The sequence below is a fragment of the Nannospalax galili genome, unplaced genomic scaffold (assembly GCF_000622305.1).
Source record: "Nannospalax galili isolate Female #2095 unplaced genomic scaffold, S.galili_v1.0 scaffold364, whole genome shotgun sequence".
NCBI classification, from domain to species: domain Eukaryota; kingdom Metazoa; phylum Chordata; class Mammalia; order Rodentia; family Spalacidae; genus Nannospalax; species Nannospalax galili.
Window position 1 is genome coordinate 4,177,084 of NW_008352752.1, and position 22,433 is coordinate 4,199,516.

General features: G+C 45.5%; 1 protein-coding gene across 2 annotated transcripts in view; it reads left to right on the forward strand.

Annotated features, from left to right (window-relative positions):
* The window catches only part of Colq (collagen like tail subunit of asymmetric acetylcholinesterase), a 61,390-nt gene that overhangs the window by 37,012 nt on the left and 1,945 nt on the right, over nucleotides 1-22,433 (forward strand). For both annotated transcript variants that reach the window (XM_008849978.3, XM_008849979.3), the window contains exons 8-16: nucleotides 450-476; nucleotides 1,027-1,071; nucleotides 1,235-1,270; nucleotides 4,989-5,069; nucleotides 11,782-11,887; nucleotides 16,836-16,975; nucleotides 18,029-18,148; nucleotides 18,490-18,610; nucleotides 20,858-20,960. In XM_008849978.3, the coding sequence (XP_008848200.1) occupies nucleotides 450-476; nucleotides 1,027-1,071; nucleotides 1,235-1,270; nucleotides 4,989-5,069; nucleotides 11,782-11,887; nucleotides 16,836-16,975; nucleotides 18,029-18,148; nucleotides 18,490-18,610; nucleotides 20,858-20,960 (779 nt within the window). The remainder of the gene's footprint in view (nucleotides 1-449; nucleotides 477-1,026; nucleotides 1,072-1,234; nucleotides 1,271-4,988; nucleotides 5,070-11,781; nucleotides 11,888-16,835; nucleotides 16,976-18,028; nucleotides 18,149-18,489; nucleotides 18,611-20,857; nucleotides 20,961-22,433) is intronic.

Sequence of the window (22,433 nt, forward strand, 5' to 3'; positions counted from 1 at the left end):
CTACCTGAGGAACTATTGGCAGCTGATGGTTGCTGGGAAGGGGAGATTAAATCTCCTTTAAAGGTGAGACTCTTAGTAGGTTGACCAGGCTCCAGTGGATAAACCCATCCTAAGGGCATTTGGAGACTCAGACCTGACTCTGTAGGCATATATATATATATATATATATGCTTACAGAGTCAGGTCTGAGTATATATATCTACCAAGCTCAGTCCCTTCTTGTACCCTTCACACATTTCGTAGAGATTAAATCACATAGTAGTGCAGATATAGGAAGGAATCTAAATGTGTTCAAAATATATTGCATGAAATATGTAAAAATTCAATAAAAAATAAAAATAGAGTACAGTGTGGAGACACTTCAGCACCACCTCAGAGTCCTCTCACTCCTGCGGCACACCCAGAGGCCTTAGGGGCTCATTATAAATGCACTTTTTGCTTTCTTTTAGGGCTACCCTGGATCCAGAGGGGAAAAGGTCAGTGCCTGTTTCTGATGTATCCCACACAGCATGGTCTATGCATAGGTCTAGAGTCAGAAGTGGGTGGAAGGTGCCCAAGTTCTTTAGTCATTAACTGTAACAGTCATTCCCAGATCTTCCTCTGCCCTTCCTGGGTGGATGGGCTGAGGATGACTGCAAAGGGCTCCAGAGGAGGGGCAAGCCTGCTGAGAGATGCTCCCAATGAGATTCATGCTGCTTCCAGGGAGCAGGGGAGCACTTGAGGGCTGGGTAGGAGGGGGGAGCTCAGTCAGCATGGGAATGCTGGAAGAAGGGGCTAGCTGTGTCAGCATGGGAGTGCTGGAAGAAGGGGCTAGCTGTGTCAGCATGGGAGTGCTGGAAGAAGGGGCTAGCTGTGTGCATTCCTTTTCTGGGCGAGCCACCTATCATCTGAGCCTAGAGCTTTATAAAATGAAGGTGTTGACCAAGGGAGCTTTTCAGTTTGAAATGCTCTCCAATCACCACCACCACCACCACCCCATTCTGTCCCACACTAATGCATCTGTTCTATCCTATGGTTTCCTCCTAGGGATCCAGAGGTGAAAGGGGTGACTTGGGTCCCAAAGGAGAAAAGGTAATGGCAAGTCTATGGAAGTGATATGCTATATATAGTAGAAGTGGCAGCCTGCTCCTCCATTGGTGGACGGATGGGCAGCCTTCTTGAAAATGGCTAACCAAGCTCAACCACAGCTTTTCTTGTGATTTCAAGATCGTTACAATATCTTTTCTTTCCACAGGGCTTCCCAGGATTTCCTGGAATGTTGGGGCAGAAAGTAAGTATCTAGAAGTTGTGAGAATAGGCCTTGGACCCTGCAAACTCAGGAAGTGACGCCCCGGCTCTTTGTCCTTCAGGCAGGAGAATTGCTTCAACTGTGGAAGGTTCCAGAATGGGATGGGAAACAGGCTGACTTACATACTGGGGAGAGGGTGGCAGGAAGGTCTGAAACTAATCTCCAGTTCAGTGGGAAAGAAAGGCCTTCCAGATCTAGTGGGGACATCCCTTCTTCTCTTACCTCTTGGAGGCCCATGGCAAGATTCAAAAGCTGGAAATTTTGTGACAAGAAACTCAGATCTGAGCCATAGTAATGAGGTCCCTTCTTAGCTCTCAGGGCCTGGGACAAAGTGGGGACATGTTTGGTTTAGTGTCACTGCTGCCTAAACTCTGAATACAGCCTTCATGGGCAACCATGGAAGTACGTAAGAGTACTTTAACTAGATGACAATTATTTTGTCTAAATAGTGAAATATTTACTAGTATTTTGCTTAGGACAGGCCTAATTTTAAAAGGAATAGGTTTTAGGTAATTAGAGAAAAAATATTTAGTAAATAACAATGGATCTATGTATGTATATAACAAAAATTGTGATGGTGCCAATGGACTAACAGATTTTTGGAAACTTTTGCTTAGGTTTAGGATCTGGAGTACAGTTGGGTGGGAGGTGAGGAAAGACAGAGCATAAAGAGAGAAAGAGAGATGTGTAAGGGCTATTTAAAACAGTCGGGCCTGGTGGTGCACGCCTTTAGTCCCAGCACTCTGAAGGCAGAGGCAGGCAGAACTCTGTAAATTTGAGGCCAACCTGGTCTACGTGGTGAGTTCCAGGCCAGCTGGGGCTATAGGGAGACCCTGTCTCAAAAGAACAAAAACAAAAACACCAAAAAAAACAGTTCCTAAGCTAGCATAATAATGCTGGATCCTTGTGTTGTAGGGCACTGACATTGGAAATTGATATCTTAACCAAGGTCTGAACTGTGATTTTCTTTCTTTTAATAAATATTTTATTTATTATTTTGTGTGTATGCATGTATTGCCTGCATGTAGGTAAGTACACCCGCATTGTGCAATGCCTGCGGAGAACACAAGAAGCTGTCGGATACCCTGGAACTAGAATTACGGACAGTTGTTAGCTGCCATGTGGGTACTGGGAATCGAACCTGGGTCTTCTGCAAGAACAGTTAGTGTTCTTAACCGTTGAGCCATCTCTCCAGCCCTCAACTGTGATATTCTTAAAAGTTCATCTTAAAGTATTACTTTCTAACGTCAACATTTTTTTCTGACTGTATCCAGGCAATAGGGTAGTTTCAGTTATTAGGCACCAAGTACTATGATTTATTACCTTAACCTGTCAGAAACTGTTCCTGTTACCCTAGATGGGCTGCTACATTTTAAAAAGAGATTGATTATATAAGCAAATATTAAAAGAGAAAAGAGCATCCTAAGATATTTAGTTTAGGTTTTCATACACTGCAACAATGAGCATCAAAGACTCATAAATCTCTGGAAAATTAAACACGACAGCTTCTTTGCCTCTGCACCATGGACTAGACCTGGCATTAAAGAAGCTGTGTTCTCCCTTTCATGGCAGGCTGTTCTAAGACAGAGCTGATATAATAACCATAATTAGGAGGAGCGAAATTAGATCAAGGGATTACTGGCTGCTTCAAGTAGATAAAGAGAAGGGCCACACTTCCTTCTGACAATCCTTTAAAAATTCCATACTTCCGGCGTGGTGGTGCATGCCTGTTGTCCCAGCACTTGGGAGGCAGAGGCAGGCGGATCTCTGTGAGTTCAAGGCCAGCCTGGTCTACATAGTTCCAGGACAGCTGGGGCTACAGGGAGACCCTGTCTCAAAAAGACCAAAAAAAAAAAAAAATCCATACTGTTCATACTGTCATGCTGATGTTTTCTCTTCACCGATGTTTTCTGTCACCCTCACACCCTCTCAACAGCCCAGGGGAATCATGCAAACATCTCCATGGCTGCATGGAGTCTATCTTGACCCCTTACACTTTTGCCATCAAGAATCCTGAATAACATGCTAGAGCACACAGACACATAGAACAAGTCTGGTGAATTGGTGGCTTGGGTAGGGACAAATTCATTGTATTGGTTAAGCTAAAAGGTCATTCTGAGTTCTATGTTTGACCCTTGCTATCTAATTAGTATTCTCTGGAATTTTCATTGTGTTAGGCTTCCTCTGAGCACCATAAGAAAAGGATCCTGGGTGTCTATTGGTCTCTCTGAGTAGCTAGGGTGGCCCTTCATGGGCACTGGATGTCGATAAGCAGAAATTTCTATGGTGGCAATTGCTACATTTACCTTGTTTGTGGTGAATTTGGGGATAGGGTGATTGCTAGAAGTAGAAATTGTGCAGCCTGTGGGCTCAGAACCCTCAGAAGCAGTAAGTGTGGTACGAATCCTAGAGGGACAGGGGAAGAAGAAAAACCAAGATGGAGGAATGTTTTTCAATTTATGTGGAGGTCAGAGGACAACATGTGGGAGTCTGTTCTCTCTGTCCACTGTGAGGGTCCTGGGATTAAACTCAGAGAGTCAGGCTTGGTAGTAAGTACCTTTACCCACTGAACCATCTCACTGCTTGAGAAATGAGTTTTGGGGTCTTTTTGAGACAGGGTCTCCCTGTAGCCCCAGCTGTCCTGGTACTCACTATGTAGACCAGGCTGGCCTTGAACTCACAGAGACCCACCTGCCTCTACCACCCGAGCGGGATTAAAGGTGTGCGCCGAGAAATGAGTTTTTAAAATGGTTGCCCTTGAAATATGAAAGAGTTATTTTTAACTAGGAATATAATTTACAATGTTTTTCCATGCTTTTTATAACAATTATATTGAATATTTGGACACATATTTGAAATATCTCTCTTCACAAAAAGGGTTTTTACCCGAGATGGTCATAGTGGTACATGCCTACAACTCTAGCACTTGTAGGATATAGGCAAGAAGATTAGGAGTTCAAGGTCATTTTTAGCTATATAGAGAGTTTGAGGCTAGCCTTGGTTATAGGAGACCCTATCTTAAAAAAAAAAAAAACAAAAAGCCAGGCATGGTAGTGCACACCTTTGATCCTAGCACTTAGGAGGCAGAGACAGGCAGATCTCTGTGAGTTCAATGCCAGCCTGGTCTATATAGGGAGTTCCAGGACAGCTGGGGCTATGGGGAGACCCTGTCTCAAAAAGACAACAACAACAAAAAAATGGAAACCAAGGTAGTGTTTACTAAAGAGTGGAGAGCTATTGTAACCCTAAGGGCCACGAAATGATTCCAGAGATTACAAAATTACCCAAATGTTTTATAGCCAAAACTACCCAAACATTAAAAACCAACTCATATATTTGAATTGTGCTAAAAACAAAGCACAACAAATCTCAATGCAAAATTTCAACTAGACAAAAAAGCCTTTTCTCAGTCCATAGTGACACAGGCACATGTATGACTGAAAGGCAGATGCCTCCCCTGGCCACTGTGGATGGGCTGTCACTCATTTGACCACCAGAATGCCTCCTGCTCCAGTGATAAGTCACACAACATTACTATCTTTCTTCTCTGTACCTTAAACATGACCTCATCAGTCTCCCAGGCTCCAAGTCAGTCTACCTGGAGAAGATTTGGAATGATTACATAGCCCTGGTGGCCAGTGATTGGGCATGGATGTGCCTGCTTACCTATTCAATCCTTGCTTGTTTCTCTTTTCCCCAGGGTGAAATGGGTCCAAAGGGGGAACCTGGGCTAGCAGGACACCGAGGACCCACGGGAAGACCAGGAAAACGAGGCAAGCAGGTAAGCAGCCCAGGGTTCAGAATCCCCACTTCGGTAACATCTCCTGACTTGGAGATGTGTAGAGAGGCATACAGGGTCAACTAGAGATGTTCCATGGCCCCACATTCAAGCATCTTTGGGGCAGTGGACAGAGCAGCCTCAATTCTGGGACCTGCAGGCTTCTGACTAGCCACAGTTCAAGGGATCTGATCTAGAACACCCCATTCAAAGCCAGAAGCAAGAGAGGTTCTGGCTCAGAAATGCATCTGTTGGAACCAAAGCAACTTGAAAATGGAAGGAAGATGAGGTCATTATATAGAAAACCTTCCTTGTCCTCTGTCCTGGATGTGAAGACTTTCAAGAGAACAGTTCAGATGCTTCCCTACTTCTTAGAGGTCTTCTGGGCTCAGTGACAGAGTGGTTTCCCCCATACAGACCGCTAATTTGAAAGTGATCCTTTCTTTTCATCAGGGTTGCTAAGTGCTTAGAGAAATTGTTAACTTTGAGCCCCCTGTCAGCAGGCTCTTAGGCTAAGCCAGTGATATGGTTGAGAAAGGAAGAGGAAGGCTCATTTGTATGGGCTGGTTTAAGACATGCACTAAGTGCCACAGGAAAACTGGAGTTTTCTGGATGGACAGATGTTCCTGAGAGATGTACCAAATCACCTTTTTTGAAAAAAGACATGTTCTCCCTGTATAGGTCTCCCCAGGATGGCCTTGATCTTTGTCCTAGTTATTTTCTATTGCTGTGGTAAAACATTGACCAAAACCAACTTGGGGAGGAAAGGGTTTATTTGCCTTACAGCACAGTCCCGTTGTCAAGGGAAGTCAAGGCAGGAACTCAGGGTAGGAACCTGGAAAAAGGAACTGAAGCACGGACCATGGAGGAACACTGCTTACTGTCTTGCTCCCCTGGCCTGTGCTCAGCCTGCTTTTTTATATAACACGGGACCACCTGCCTAGGGGTGGTACCACTCACACTGGGCTGGGCCCTCCTATCCAACAATCAAGAAGATGCTCCACAGACATGGCTACAGGCCAATCCAATGGAGGAAATTCCTCAGTTTCAGTTCCCTCTGCCCAGGTGTGTCAAGTTGACAACAGACGCTCTCCAGCACGGTCTTAGTATGTCTACATTAATTTTTTTTGTCAGTTTGTTGCCTTTCTATTTCAAAAAGATATCTTAAAAATTCAGCCCTATTTGGTGTGTAGGTGATAGCTCAGTGGGTAAAGTGCATCCTGTGCAAACATGAGGCCCTGAGTTTGATCCCCATCACCCTGATATAAAGCCAGCACTGGGCAGGCAGAGAGACAGAGGATCCAGGGGGCTTGCCCAGTCAGTCTAGCTGAATTGGTGAGCCCCAGTGAGACCCTGTCTCAAAAAATAAGATGGAAAGTAATAGAGGAAGAGACATAATACCCACGTGTGGCCTCTGCTTGCACACCCACCCACACAGATGTACACGTAAGTTAACTTTATTTAATTTTTCTAATTTTTGAAATTGATGTATATGAATATGTATACTTGTAATACTGGATTTTAAAAATTTTTTATTGATTCCAGAATTTCATACAGTATATTTTGATCATATTCAGATCTCTCTCCACATAATACTTGTTTTTTAATGTTAATTATTTTGAATATGTTAGAAGAAATGTCATTTTCAGCATATATATTAAAGCAGTTTAAAATTTTATTTTTAATTGATGTTATATTTTATGGAATATGCTATGATGTTTCAATACATATACATTGCAGAGTAATCAAATCAGGCTAATTAATGTAACAATCACCTCAAATATTGTTTCTTTGTGGTGAGAATATTTAAAATCCATGCAGTTTCTTGGCTTTTTTTTGTTGTTGTTTCTTTGCTTTTTATCTCCCTCCTGTTGGTGGTTATGGTTGTATCTGGGTATTATAGCCTTCCAGAATTCTTTCTTCTTTTTTTTTCTGGACAGGGTCTCACTCTATAACATTGGCTGTCCTGGACCTCACTATGTAGACCAGGCTAGTCTAGAACTGACAGAGATTCTGCCTGCCTTTGCCTCTGGAGTGCTGGGATTAAAGGCATCATGCCTGACTTTCTTTTTATTTTTTGAATTGTTCATTTCTTGATTTATCTTGGACAGGAGATATGGTGTTTCTAGGCCACATTACAGTTATACCTGAATAAATAATCAGCTTGACTCTTAACACTAGTTTTTTGGGGGGGTTTTGTTTTGTTTTGTTTTGTTTTATTTTTTTGTCTTTTTGAGACAGGATCTCCCTGTATCCCCAGCTGTCCTGGAACTCACTATGTAGACCAGGCTGGCCTCGAACTCACAGAGATCCATCTACCTCTGCCTCCCGAGTGCTAGGATTAAAGGCATGTGCCACCATACCTGGCTCTTAACGTTAGTTTTAAGGCCAAGGTTAGACCTGAGCTCTGAGACACCTGTTCATTCTGATGTCTCATGGATCTGTACTTGCAAGCCAGGCCTACCCATACATTTATTCAAGACTCTCTCCAGCAACATCTAGACCTAGAAACTTGGATCCAGACAATCTTGCCCTTTAATCTCTAAGCCTGAAATCACATGCAATGTCAAACAGACTTCTCAATTCTTCTCAGTGTTTCCAGTGAGAAAGACAAGCAATTCTTGCAGCACTTTGATAGGATAATTCAGGCACACCCACATTCATTCACTATCTGGGGTGGAGGGCAAAGTGGGGTCTGAGGGATTAAGGTCAGATGTCAGATGGACAGGTCACCAGAGGAGCACAAAGCTCAGTGAGCTTGTTTACATTATAAATAGTAGCTTTAAAAAAAATGTGTATGAGTGTATTGCCTGCATGTATGCAAGTGCACCCCTGTCCATGCAGTGTTTGTGGAGGACAGAAGGTGTCAGATCCCCTACAACTGGAGTTACAGACAGTTGTTAGCTGCCATTTGGGTCCTGGGATTCAAACCCAGGTCACCTGCAGGAACGGCCAGTGCTTCTAATTGGTGAGCATCTCTCCAGCCCCAAACAGTAGTTTTTTAGTGCAAGTTTAAGTAAGAGTCATTAGTCCAGATTCTGTCCATACTATAAAAGTCATTCCTACTGGGAGAGACCCATCCAGATCATATATAATGCTGGACATCTTTGGTAGTATAGCCTTTTCCATTCTGCTGATTATTTCCTGAAGCCTAAGCAAGGTTCTCAGATGTTAGCTTATGTCAGAATCATCAGGGGTTGACTGGATACAGCTTCCCCAACCAGCTACAGTGGCTGGTCTTACTTCTCAAAAACATTAGTACAGTTGACCTAGAATGGGCCTTCCTCATGGGTGGTGTGTTGTATTGAAGCCACCCATGAAATTCTAATGTGAAGCCAGAGTTCAGAATGACTCTGGTAGTACTGTGAAGCTAATGATGATGTGTAAGTCAATTTAGAAGTGACCCGGCTCCACTCTGGAAAATTCAGACCTCACAATAGCATTGCTTTTGTTCCTGTTTTTAGTTTCATAATAACTTTAGAAGTCACAAAATTTCAGTCTCATTTTGACAATTGCACAGGGTGGCATGGTCAGATGGTGTCACAATGATGCCACAGATGCTAATTTCCTTAAATCTAGGCTCAGAAAACAGAAAAAAAAACAGGGGGCAGGGAGAAGTCATTACATTATTCTAGAGTGTTTTAAATTCATACATGAAGGAGCTGTTAGCTTCTGCTGTCCAGATCTTTTCTGGGGCGGCATTTGTCTTTTCTGGGAAAGCAGAGCCAAGTAGGCTGCTTTTTTACCCTACTGACATCAGTTCTGTTGGAGTGATACTGAGAGCTACACCAAAACCACTGGAGAAGGCCCAGAGGAGTCAGGGGAAGGACCTCATCCTTCCTACAAGATTCTGTAGCCCCCTGCGTGCATTGCACAAACTTGAGTTGTTAGCCTTGTAAGCCTGCCTTGGTGCTTCCTTTGTATCATGAATTCGCTTTCTGGTATAGAGTCATACATACATCCAGCATTTGCTGGGCCAGCAGGACTTTCTAGAAGTGACTGTAAGTTAACCCAAAACCAGGAAACAAAAATTCAGGATTTCAGACTACAGTTTCCAACAGAGAGGGATTTTAGAGACCATTTTAATCCAACCTCCCTCATTTATTCATAAGAAAACTGAGGGTCAGGGAGATGGGGTTGCTTGCAAAACCGTTTAGCTAAACCAACTTCAAAGTTAGAGTTAGAATTTGGGGCATGTGACCATTCCCCCACTTTACTAGCTCCTCAATATCACTTCTAGACTTGCCTCCAGGCAGGTCCAGGAAAGCAGCTGTTGATTTTATAGAACCTTCAGGGGCTGGAGATGTAGCTCAGTGGTAGAGGACTTGTCTAGTGTGCACAAGGCCCTAGGTTTGATTCCTAGCATCACAAAAAGAAAAAAAAATCTGTAGTTAGGAAGACAGAACAACTTCCTCAAGAGAAGTCTCACCACTTATCCAAATAAGGGATAAGGAATTTGCTTCCTGGAAAGTTCTGTTCAGTGAGGCCCACACTAGAAATATGGCACCTTCTGGGTGGTGACCCATAACTGGAAGATTCTTCTACTGCTGGTGTCAGAGTGAAGGCACATTCGCAGTTCCTTCAAGCCATGCACTTCCTGTGCCCAGAGCTAGCTGGCATGGCTGCTAGAAAACAAGCCTTACCCTGGCTATATTAAGCTGGTGTGACTTCCTTTGCCATTTTGACACCCATCTTGGTCACTTTGGAATGCTTCAGCCTGGACTGAGGATTAGCAACCTTCTCTGTGAGGGTGGAATTGGAAACAAACTGACCTCATGGCCTCCTCTCTGAGGGTGGAACTGGAAGCGAGCTGACTTCATGGGTCCCCTGGGACAAGCTTAGGAACTCCTTGGGCCATGTTGGAAGGACAGCACCTCAAGTGTCAGTGTTATGGTTGGAAATGGCTTTCACTACAGGTGTGACTCTCTTAAAAGAAAATCAGGACTTCTTGGGTGTGAGGGGATCTAGCTGGGACACTTGTCACCCCATTGGGTCACCATGGTTGATTTGGCTGATCTGGCCGTGAGCGGTTTGACCCCTTCCTCCCTCAACAATCCATGTGTGTCCCTTCCAAAGCTGTGTGATTGGTTAGCGAGGATGACTTTCTGTCGTGACCTTCTCTAATAGGGAACTGTTCTTAGGTCAAGGGTACATGAGTAGCTATGTTTCCTGCCAGAACCTCCAGAAAGCTCTCAGAAAATCAGGACTTCTTTCCCTGTGGGAGAAGATGAAGCCAGGCCAGTCACTGGAACAATCAGCTTGTTCCCCACAACCCTTCATTCTGTGTAAACCACATTTTCACCTGTATAATCTTTGTTAGTCTTACAACAAACCTATGTAGGAATGTGTTTACTGGCTTTAGAGAAGATAGAACTGAGACTCAGGGATGGAGAGATGGTTCAGCCTCTGCTCTTGGCACTTGCTGCTTGTGCAGAGGACCCAGTTTGATTCCCAGCACCCACATAGCGGCTAACAATGTCTCTAACTCTAGTTCCAGAGGATCTGACACCCTCTTCTGTCCTCCATGGGCATTGCACAACACAGGTGCACTTACATACATGCAGGCAATACACTCATACACATAAAATAAAAACAATAAATAAAATATTTTTTAAAAAACTGAAGCACAAAGTGATGACATGAGTTACCCAGGGCCTCACTGCCAAGGTGAAATCTTTGGCTAACATATCATCAAACTCTTCCTCATGAGTTCACCAGCTTCTTACTCCTCCATTTGGTCTGACCAAAGAAGGTGAACATGGTAGAGTCTAGCCACATGTAACATATCTCATAGAGAGACAGTGATGAAATGACCACACAATACTCTATGTTCAGTAATCTGGGATAAATGCTTGGAAAGGTCCAGGGGTGTGTTTGGGGAGTGGAGTGTATTTGTTGTTTGTTTTTTGAAACTGAGTCTCAAACTGTAGCCCAGGCTGGTCTAGAACTAGAACTCACTGTGTAGCCTGGGCTGGCCTCAAACTAGCTGCAGTCCTTCTACCTCAGCCTGCACCATTACGTCCAGCTTGAAGAAGCAAGTTTGGAAAGAATGTGATGGGAACATCAACTCAGACTGGGAAGATTAAGGAAGGCTTTACTGCTAAGACATAGGAGCTGAGAACTGAAGGCAGAGGGGTGCGAAGAGGAGTTTGGGGCAGAGAGAGAAATTGTGAGAAGTAAGTAGGTCAAGAGTCATGGTGTTCCTGACTAAAAAAAAAAAAAACAAACTGAATCAAGACTGGAGGGACGAGCCATGTCCAGTTTCTTAGGCTGAGTAATGGGCTGGATCTTTACCCAAAGAGCAATGGGAAGCCAGTGGGTGGAAACAGCTCTCATGACAGAATGAAAGAGATCCTAATAAGCAAGCTAATGCCTGAACTCAGTCAACTGGGGGACTTGCATAAATCCTGCTCTCTCTGAGACTTTGTTACCTAACCTGTTCCAGGGGATGAAGTGGCTTGGTTCTGTTCTCCTGTCCAGTGCCATGTTTCTAGAACAGAGCAAGAGCTTAATGAGGTCTGCAAACTCACAGTGGTCAGTTACAGATGTCATTTACCCTGACTTATCTATTCTGGGTGATAGAGATTAGTGGGGCTACATCCTGTTGTGAGCTTTTGCTACTCTGGACTAGGTGGTCCCTCATTTTAAAAACAAGTAGGGAAGGAACTTTGCCATGTCATAAAATCACAGCAGGCTCTGCTTTTCTCTCTGTCAGGGACAGAAGGGAGACAGTGGAGTTATGGGCCCACCTGGCAAGCCTGGGCCTTCTGGTCAACCTGGCCATCAAGGTCCTCCAGGGCCCCCAGGCCCCCCATCTGCAGGTAAGAGCTATGCGGTTGCATTCAGTTTACATAGTTGCTCTCCAACTAGGCTCTGCAGAGAGGCCACGGGGATCCAGCAGATCTCTGCCTTGTATCTCCTGTTAGAAACTGCCAGAGGCACTTAGATGCATCTTCATAATTTATGATTTGACTCACTCACCTCTGTTTTAACATTTTGGAGAATACACAGAGGAAGGACAAAGGGGGTGAATTACATTGGTGATGCCCCTTTAGTAAAAAGGGGACATATTTCATCAATTAACATCTTTTTCTATAAAAACATGTTTCATAACTCTAAACAGTATCTTAAACCCAGAAGTTGAGAAGGTATTACAGATTTTTCTTACCCAGTGTGATAAAAGATTATTGTTGCATTATTCTGGATATATTGGAAGGAACTGCTAAAAAAGAAATCAAAAGTCTATCATTGAAGAATAAATAGGTATGTTTCAGTATCATCTTACCTGCTAAATTTGATTAGTCAAGCCCTTATTTCGGTCCTTTGTCAGCTCAATGTAAGCCTTCTGAGTACATGACCTGCATAAAGACAGCCTTTCCAGGTTCATCAGCTATATAAAAGGAATCACACTTCTAATTACAACTTTTTTCTTAAGAAAATGGAAACATTTAAAAATCCCACAGTGTACTGGGAACCATGTTTAAGGGAACATGCTTGCTGCTGCATCATAGGGTGGCAAGAAATAATCCCATTCTGTTTAAACAGAATGAAAGGAGACTCAGACTCCAACCTGTCGAGATGCCAGAAAGAATCAATCTTAGGCATTCTTTGGATTTTCTCTGCCTTTCCAACTGCCACAAAAGTGTTGAGTGATGATCCTGGTGAATAATGAGAGGAAAATATTGGGAAAGGTCCCTCCTACCTTTGATCCCCTCTTTGTCCACCTGTTATCCAAGTTCATGGTCCATGGATGTCTGAGGACCACTGCCTTCAATCTGTGCTTGGGCATCACATTTCCAAGACTGGGAATCCCTGGAACCCCATGGTCATGAGTTGCTAACCAGAGACTGACAGCAGGACAGAAACCTGGCCTTGCCTATGGAGAGGACTCTCTTGGGCCTTGGAGTGTGCAACGGCTCAAAAACAGGTGGTGGGGGTGGAAAATGGGGTGTTAGATGCATAAGGAGGTTGTTGGCAAACTGAGACCTTAATGGTCCTGTTGTGTTTATCCGTCTTTGTAAAGCCTTGTCCTCACCTAACCTTGGATTTCCTCTTGGGCTTGGGCCTGGGGTTAGGCAAGAAGGCTGGGGCCTGGGGTCTGTGGGCAGTTCCTAAGAAGGCCATGTTTTGTCCAGTCAGTGTTGGAGATTGCATCCCAACCACTTTAACAGTCACCTAGTTCTGGTAGGTAGAATACACAGAGACCGGTCCCTACAGGGTCATCTCTTCAGACCGATGTTCCCTCCCTATACCTTCCCTTTGCGTTGCTTCCTTTTTGTGGAGCCACCCAGAATGCCAGAGCTGAAGAGGACAAGGAGGAGAGTGGGGCAGTCTCCTTGCTCTTAGTGAAAGTCTCGGGGTTGGAAGCAGAGCGTTCAGATGGGACATCCCTGTGTTTAATTCCAGTTGGATAATCATCCAGAGTTGGAACAGGCCTCGAGTGACTCCCTGGGGGACCTTTGGGAATCTAATAAAAGCCCCAGACTTTCCAGGTATCATGACCCAGCCTGTTATCCCAGCAAGAGGATGGAAAGTTCTAAGGCCAGCTTAGACCTTGTCTCAGAAAGAAAGAAACAAAACCCACAAAGCCATTCTTAGGAAGAAAATGAATCCTTTGCCCTGCCCTAAATCCATCTTGAGATGTCCTTGGGCTCCAAGAGCACATGTTAAAGTCCCCTAGTTTATCCCAATCCTCCTTTGTCTAAGAACCTTGAGCTTCTGCAAGGTCACAGAACTGACTGTGGCCTCTGTGGTCCAGATTCCGTCTGTGGCTCCTAAAAGCCCCACACAGCCTCAAGATTGTCATACTGCTTCCTCTGCCTTCTCCACATTCCCCTCTCCTGACTAGCTCCTCACAAGAGGCTCCTGGATAAAATGAAGAGCAAGGTCCTCACACCACAGGGGTGACAGTGAGGTTGAGGTGGGGGAGTTCGGGTTGCTATGCCCTTCAGTACAGCCTGGCAAGAAACTGGCAGGATGATGGATGCCCTCTGACAGCTGGGAGGAAGCAGAAGCAGCGGGAAACTGCAGTGGTGGCAGCAGGCACCCCGCCACGTCCTGTCAGGAGGCTAACTCAGGTTCTGCTCAGCACTATGGGGGCCAGCTGGTGCTGGATGAGCTGGAGAGGGTGGGAGCTTTTTAATTACTCAAGTTACAGAGAAAGAGGGGTTGGGGAGTGAGAAGGGAATAAAGGCAAAATGCCTTTCAGATGTAATTTGCAATAATGCAATTACAAATTTGGCTGATTCTTTCCTGCACCCAGACAGGGCATAAGTGAATCAACATGGTACCTGGGAATTGCAGCTTCCTGAGAGCATCTGTATACTTGAGTTATTTTTGAATGGCAGGGTCAGGTCAAGCATGAATTCAAATCTCAGCCATACCACTAATTAGCTGAATAACTGAAAAAAATCCCCAACTCTTTCTGAGACTATGGTTCTGCAGGAATTATGGGGTCACAGAACCTTCCAGAAGGCTGCTCTAATAACACCCCTCTACTCCTCATGACAGAGCACTCCCACCTCTCCAGGTAGAAATTCCTCATGCTCCTCTGGTGTTTACCCAAGAAATTCCTGGGCTGGTAGTATCTTTGTCTCTTTGGGGTCTTCTGAAAATATCAGGATTGAAGACTGGGGCTCTTCCCGTAGACTTCCTATTCCTTCTTAGAGCCATAACTTGGCATCAGATGCTGACAGGTCTCCCACCCCTCCTGCAGCCAGCATTCTGATGTGGAACCAACCGTGAGCCTGCTGAGGAGGATTTAAGGAGGTGGGGTCATTCCCCTGGGTCCCTCCCCCATGTGTGGCCTCTTCACTGTGATCCTGACCAGATCCTCCCTGGGGCTACTTTATTTCCTGCTCTTTCTGGATCTACAAACTCATTCCCAGTTCCTGGCTGCCCCAGCTGAACTGCCTGAAAGCAAGGACCAGCTGGGCTCCTTTTTTGTCCAAGGGGGAGGGACACATGATAGACGGTCTCATTTCAGTTCCACACCGTCCTCTTTTTCCTGTTGAACGGCTTCTGCCCAGCAGTTTATGACTTCTTGTCTTTTCCAAAGACCTTTTCTCTCCAACTAATCATTCAGTCACCAAACATGTACTCTGTTCCAACTCTGGGTCAAGCTCTGGCCTTGGCCTTATAATGCTTACATTCTGCAGGAAGAGAGACCTTGATGGAACAGTCCTACAATATGCAGACTTGTGAGCAGAGCAGAGTACTGTGACAAACAGACATAGGAACTAAGAACCTGCACCTCAGCAGATGTGACAGCATGAGAAGATGTGGGAAGGCTTCTCTGATATTTAATCCCAGAGCAGCAAGCACCTAAGGGGCCCTTGGGGAAGAGAGGCATGGAGGATGAGGAAGAGGTTTTGATGGGTGTCCTAATTTGCTTTCTGTTGCTGTGATAAACATCATGACCAAAAGCAACTTGGAGAAGAAAGGGTTTATTTTAGCTTACAGGTTACAGTCCATCACTGAGGGAAGGCAGGAACTGGAGGCCAGAACCGAAGCAGAGACCATGGTGGTATGCTGCTTACTGGCTTTCTTTGGCTTTCTCGGCCACCTTTTTATACAACCCAGACTCACCTGCCTAGGGATGGCACTGCCCACAGTGAGCTGGGCCCTCCTACCTCAATCAGCAATGAAGAAAATGCCCTACAGACATGTCCACAAGCCAGTCATATGGAGGCAGTTTATCAATTGAGACCCCCACTTCCCGGGTATGTCTAGGTTTGTGTCAAGCTAACAAAAATGGAGAGATGTTCTGTGTGCACACCATTTCCTAGGTCAGTGAGTCTGTCTTAGTGCACACTGGAAACATTTTGAAAACTTTTAAAATTATGGATGTCCAAGACTGGGGTGTGATTCAGTGGAAGAGTACTATCTAACATATGCAAAGGCCTTAGGTTCCATCCCCAGAACTAGAAAAAAAATTATGGATGATGGGCTGGCAATACTTTTCAGGATATGTCCTGACTTTTCTCAGTACCATAGGAGAGTAAGTACACTGAGCATTTATAAATGTAATGTTTTCTTCCAGGAGAAATAAAAGAACCCACATCCAGAAATTCCTCTGTAAATATCTCCTACATAACAAACATAAAAGATAATAAAAGTTGGGCTGGCAAAATGGTTCAGTGGGCAAAGGTACTTGTTACCAAAGCTGATGATCTGAGTTTCGTCCCTAGGTACCACATGGTAGGAAGAGAAAGCCAACTCATGAAAGCTGTCCTCTTATCTCCACGTGTGCCCTGGCACAGCACCCCCTTCTCTCTCTCTCTCTCTCTCTCTCTCTCTCATAAATAAATAAATAAATAAATAAATGCAGTTTAAAAATTTTTAAACAGTAAAAGTTTTCCACCAGCAGCAGATTCATCTGCAAGAAGACCCCTTTGATAATGGTCACAAATAGAGCATTGTTTTTGTACAACAGGGAAATCCAGAGATAAACAACAGATGCCCATTAGTTTGGTTCAGCCTCCACTTTGTGTCACTCAGTGCTTCTGGTCCCATGAACCCTTTGTCTTTCTGAGAGTCGTTATTTCATGGTTCACTATGGCCGCTATAGAATCAGATATCTTGTCTGTCTCCAGGGCACAAGTGAGGGGACACTCTCCTGCTCTTGTTTCTCTCCATATCTCGGCCACACCATGGCTTTGAGCCTCTCCCTCCACACCCTGAAGCACCATGGATTTGCACTTTTGCATGGGTTGTTCCTATCTCCTGACTTGTTTGGCTCTAGTAACACAACACTCTGTGGCTTCACAGGACAACTTGTAATGGGACTCAAAGGGGAAAGAGGATTTCCGGGGCCTCCAGGAAGATGTCTTTGTGGACCCCCTGCAAATGTGAATAACCCTTCCTATGGGGAATCTGTGTATGGACCCAGCTCTCTGCGAGTTCCTGCGGTAAGACTTTCCCGGGCACAGTCTGGGTAGATGTTGAGAATGCTTTCTACCTGGTCCTCTCAGGCCTTTGTGATATCCTTTATTCAAATTCACTTTCCCTGTTACCCTGACTACCCACTCATTATAGGAAATTGCAAAGTAGGGGAAAATCCAAAGAAAACCAAATTGTTCATTTTTATTTTGAAGACTAACTTTGATATGGTTGATTATATTATCTAAAAGTATTGTACTTGGGCAGAGGATGTAGTTTCAGCAGTAGAGTGCTTGCCTAGCATGCCCTGAATTCAGTGCCCAGTACCACTCATCTTTGTGTATAATCATTATTTTATTTATTTATTTTTATTTTATGTGTATGAGTGCTTTGTCTGTGTGTATGAATGTGCACCACATGTGCACATTGCCTGCCAAGGCCAAAAGAGAGCATTAGATCCCTTAGAATTGGAGTTACAGAAGGTTGTTAACTGCCATGTGGGTGCTTAGAACTAAACCCAGGTCCTCTTAACCTCTCAGCCATAGCCCCAAGTATGATCATTTTTTTAAAGAGTCATTTCCAGATATCAAGTTACTTACCTAGGGGATGGAGAGATGGCTCAGCAGTTAAGAGCACCGGCTGCTCTTGGGAGGACTGGGATTTAGTTCTCAGCACCCACATGGCAGCTAACAACTGTCTGTAACTCCATTTCCAGGGTATCTGATGCCCTCTTTTGGCCTTGGCAGGCATTGCATGCACATGATACACATACATACATGCACACAAACACTAATACACATAAAAAATTTTAACTAAAAAATACATACAGCATCATCTTTCAAGTATTAGGAACATATAAAAAACATTTAAACATGTTAAATCAGCATTGATAGTTTCATTTCAAACTTATGCATTATGAACTAGATTGGGCTGGTTTGGGACTCCTGACACTCCTGTCCATTGAGAAGCAGTGTGCCAGTGTCCTTTCCATGATTACCCAACCCAAACAGAGTCTTCTCCTCCAGCTGTCTCTGTCCTATGGGGAAGCTTCTCTGGACCCTTACTGCTGTGTTCTCTGGCAGATTTTTGTGGTCAACAACCAGGAGGAGCTTGAGAGGTTGAACACTCAGAATGCCATTGCCTTCCGTAGAGACCAGCGATCTCTGTACTTCAAGGACAGCCTTGGCTGGCTCCCAATCCAGGTACCTGGGGGCGGGGCCCTTGGGATGCCATCCTCCTGTCCTCTCTCAGGAAAGGAACATTCCCATTAGAGGAGGGAAGGGCAAGACAGTTGGGGCTGGACAGAGTGTCTGCCATGTGCCTTCATGGAAGGGTTATGCATCCTCCCTCATTCCTTTTCTAAGCAACCCTCTGCTGCCCTATCCTAAAAGAATCCCCTGTGGGAAGGACTGCCTCTCCCACCCCTCAAAGGAAGCTACAGGATGCCCCCTGGGCCCAGAGCATCTGTCTGCCAGCAACCTTCCTGCCCTGTGGCTACCTGGGCACACTACCCCCGTTAAAGACTGTGTGTTTCTTTGACCAGCTGACTCCTTTCTACCCTGTGGGTTACACGATAGACCAGCATGGCACCTGTGGGGATGGAGTCCTACAGCCCGGGGAGGAGTGTGATGATGGTAACCATGATGTGGGTGACGACTGCATTGGTGAGTGAGGCCCAAATGGGAGAACCTGAAGCCTAACCATTCAGGGACGTGGGGAGCCCAAGCCCTGGTCACCAGCTGTGATGGTTTGAGGCTGTGCTAGGGCAAGAGACAATGTACCCAGGCTGCTTTGGGTACCTACTTCCTAATTCCTAGCCACATGCTAATTCTTCCACCTCTAAAGCATGTCAACAGGTTGGGTGTTCAGGGTCTTGTTCCCAGAGAGGCCTTCCTTGCCTAAGGCCCTCTTTCCTCCAAGTCCTACTTCTTGGCAAACCCATATTCCAAGCTCAGAAGATGAAGGCAGTGGACCCTCACTGAGTACACAGGAGAGAAGGACAGGAAGGAGAGGCTGTGACCGTGAATCAGAACTCCTTTCCCAGGTAGACCCTAGATACAAGCCCTGTTAGCAGAAGCAGGGCAGCCAGCCCTGCCTATGGGCACTTTTGTTGCTGCCAAGGCCTGACCCTAGATGGCTCACTCTTATTTTTTTAAGCCAAGTGACCAGAGTAGGGAATGAGGTAGAGATATGGTTTTCAAAGTCAGAACAGAGTTCGGGTACCAGCTCTGGTTGAGACCCAGCTCAGCAAAGATGATGGCAGAGTCATTTCCAGCTGAGCCTGTCTCTCCTGACTATAAGAGGCTTGATGTCCTGGCATCTCAGGTTCTTCAGAGATCCCTGCTGTATGTGGGTGTTGTCAGGTATGGCTCAGGTCAGTGCACATCCACCAGTAAGAGGCTTGATGTCCTGGCATCTCAGGTTCTTCAGAGATCCCTGAAGCTGCTGTATGTGGGTGTTGTCAGGTATGGCTCAGGTCAGTGCACATCCACCATCACAACTTGGTTTGTGGAGGGCAGGGCTGGGAGGATGTGGATACAGTTGCTGTCCTTGCTCACAGAAGCTTGGGGAAAGATGGCAGCATTAAGGATGAAGCTGAGCCAAGAGTGGGCTTGGGTGGCAGGGGAGGCTGTTACTGTCTCTCAGTGTATATACATTGGAGCCCTGACAACTCTTGGATGGCAGCCCCTGGGGTTCCAGGCCTTCCTGGAGCCCTTAAAATAAGAACTGTCACAATCAGAATAAGCTTGCAGTATCTCTATAGTCCTCTAAAAACAAGGATGAAGCCAGACATGGTGGCATACCTCTGTGATCCCGGTACTTGGGAGGCTGAAGCAGGAGGATCACTGTAAGTCCAAGGCCACCCTTTGCTATATAATGAGACCCTGTATCAGTTGATCAATCAGTAAAATCCTACTCCTTGTGTGAGGATAGATGTCATTATGGAAGTCACATGGCCCCTGAGGGACACAGAATGGAAGTCACATGGCCCCTCAGGGACACAGGATGAGCCCTGACCCCCACCCCCTAGCTCTTTGCTGACAGGGGAGTAATCATGCTCCCTCACTGGGGTCTGATGCTCCAGTCTCCTAAGCTCACAGTGGCTCTGTTCTGTGAGGGGGAAGCAACGCCAAGGTCCCAGTTTTACAGATAATGGCAGAGGCTCCTGTGCCTGTTACACTGAGCTCTGGTCCCATTATTCTTTTTTTTTTAATTAAAAATATCCTTTTAAAATTTTTTATTGGGGGGAGGGCCTGGAAAGATGGTTCAGTAGTTAAGAGATCTGGCTGCTGTTGCAGAGGACTGGGGTTTGGTTCCCAGCACCCACATGGCAGCTCACAACCATCCATAATTCCGATTTCAGGGTATCTGATGCCCTCTTCTGGCCTCTGTGGCCATTGCATGATCTGGGTACATTTACAAACCTGTAGGCACAATACACTCATACACATTAAAATAAATAAAATTTAAGAAAAATAAAATTTTAATTTTTATGTGTATGTGTGCTTACATGAATTGGTATGTACCTTGTACGTGTATGAGTCTTCAGAGGCCAGAAGAGTGCATTGGATCCACTGGAACTGGAGTTACAGGTGGTTATGAGCCACTAATCGGGTGCTGAGAACTGAACCCTGATACTCCTGATACTATGCAGAGCAGTAAGTGCTCTCAACCTCTGAGCCATCATTCCAACCCCTGGTCCCATTATTCTTGTTTCAGGGTGTGTCAGTATGACACTTAAGGACTGTAGGGCAGTCCCTGGTAAGTCTCAAGCTTTACAGAGATCAGTTCTCAAGTGGACACAGTGCCACAGTGCCCTAGGGGCTTCTCTGGGTCAGTATCCTTATGTAGATGCAAGCCTGTTCCACTCTGCCTCTTCTCAGGGCCTGTCCTTTTTTGTGTCCCCCTAGACTGTCACCGGGCCTACTGTGGAGACAGTCACCGGCATGAGGGTGTGGAAGACTGTGATGGCTCTGACTTTGGTTACCTGACATGCGAGACCTATCTCCCGGGGTAGGGAGACCTCTGAAATATTACAACATCCTCCCTCCGCTGATTTCCCTTAGGGGCCTCGGGCAGAACATAGACAGCCCATAGCCCCATCCTGAGCCCAGGAAGACCAGCAAACTCCAAGTCTGCTGGTGTTCCCTGGTAGTTACTGGGCTGTGGCCTGGGAGGAAATACAGAGAAGGGCAACAAACAGTGTGAGGGTATTTCGCAGACTCCTGTGTCTACCCAGCTGAATTCCTGGAACACACTATCCAGCTCCCACAAATTAAGTGAGATCAGACCAACATTAATATGTAGCTCAGTAATAGAGAGCTTGCCTAGTATACATGAGACCCTAGGCTCAATCCCCAACTCCACAGAAAAGGAAAAGGAGATCCATGACTCCATGGGTAAAGGCACTTGCCATATAGGCTTAGTGACCTAAGTTGTATCCTCAAAACCAATGTAAAGGTGGAAGGAGAGGACCAACTCTACAAAGCTGTCCTCTGACCTTCACATGTGCACACACAGTGGCACATGCACACCCAACACCACATAAACACATCATATACACCATAATAATAAATAAAAATTTCTTCAAAAAGAAAAAGGAAGCTGGGTGTGGTGGCGCACGCCTTTAATCCCAGCACTCGGGAGGCAGAGACAGGTGGATCTCTGTGAGTTAAAGGCCAGCCTGGTCTACATAGTGAGTTCCAGGCCAGCTGGGGCTGTGGTGGCTCATGTTTCTTATCCTACCTCTTGGGAGGCTTAGGAAGTTCCAGGCCAGCTTCAACTACATAGTGAGTTCCAGGCCAGCTGGGGCTACAGGGAGACCCTGTCTCAAAAAGACCAAAAGAGAAAAAAAAGAAAAAGGAGCCAGGCATGGTGGAGCATGCCTTTTATCCCAGCACTTGGGAGGCAGAGGCAGATGGATCTCTATGAGTTTGAGGTCAGCCTGGTCTACATAATGACTTACAAGGCCAGCTGGGGCTACAGGGAGACCCTGTCTCAAAAAAGACCAAAAAAGAAGGAGGAGGTGGAGGTGGGGGAGGAGGAAGAGGAAGAAGAGGAAGAGGAGGAGGGAAAATATCTAATTTTTGGCTCATATCCCCTCCAAAAAATGTACTCCCTTCAAGGACCCCTCTAGTTACCTCTGAGAATCCTTAGTCTGTATTAACATGTGCTAATGTCCTGGCCTCTGAAGCTACCTGAGGACCTCTGGCCCTGTGCCCAGAATGTGACCTTCCTGTGCAAAATGGCGCTGTGCTTGCCTCATCTTCACACAACCAGTTGTGTGGTGGGTATTCTAGGGAGCCCATTCCCAACCACCCATTGCCAATGTTTTGCCCTTCCTCTGGCTCCACAGCACATGTGCTGGCCTCTTAGATCACTGAGTCCCTCATGAATCTAATATCCTCAACTTTGGCTTCCAGCACTTTCCTTCTGGCAGGCCTTCGGCAGGTGAGAAATAGATCCCATACCTGTCTCAGTTACATC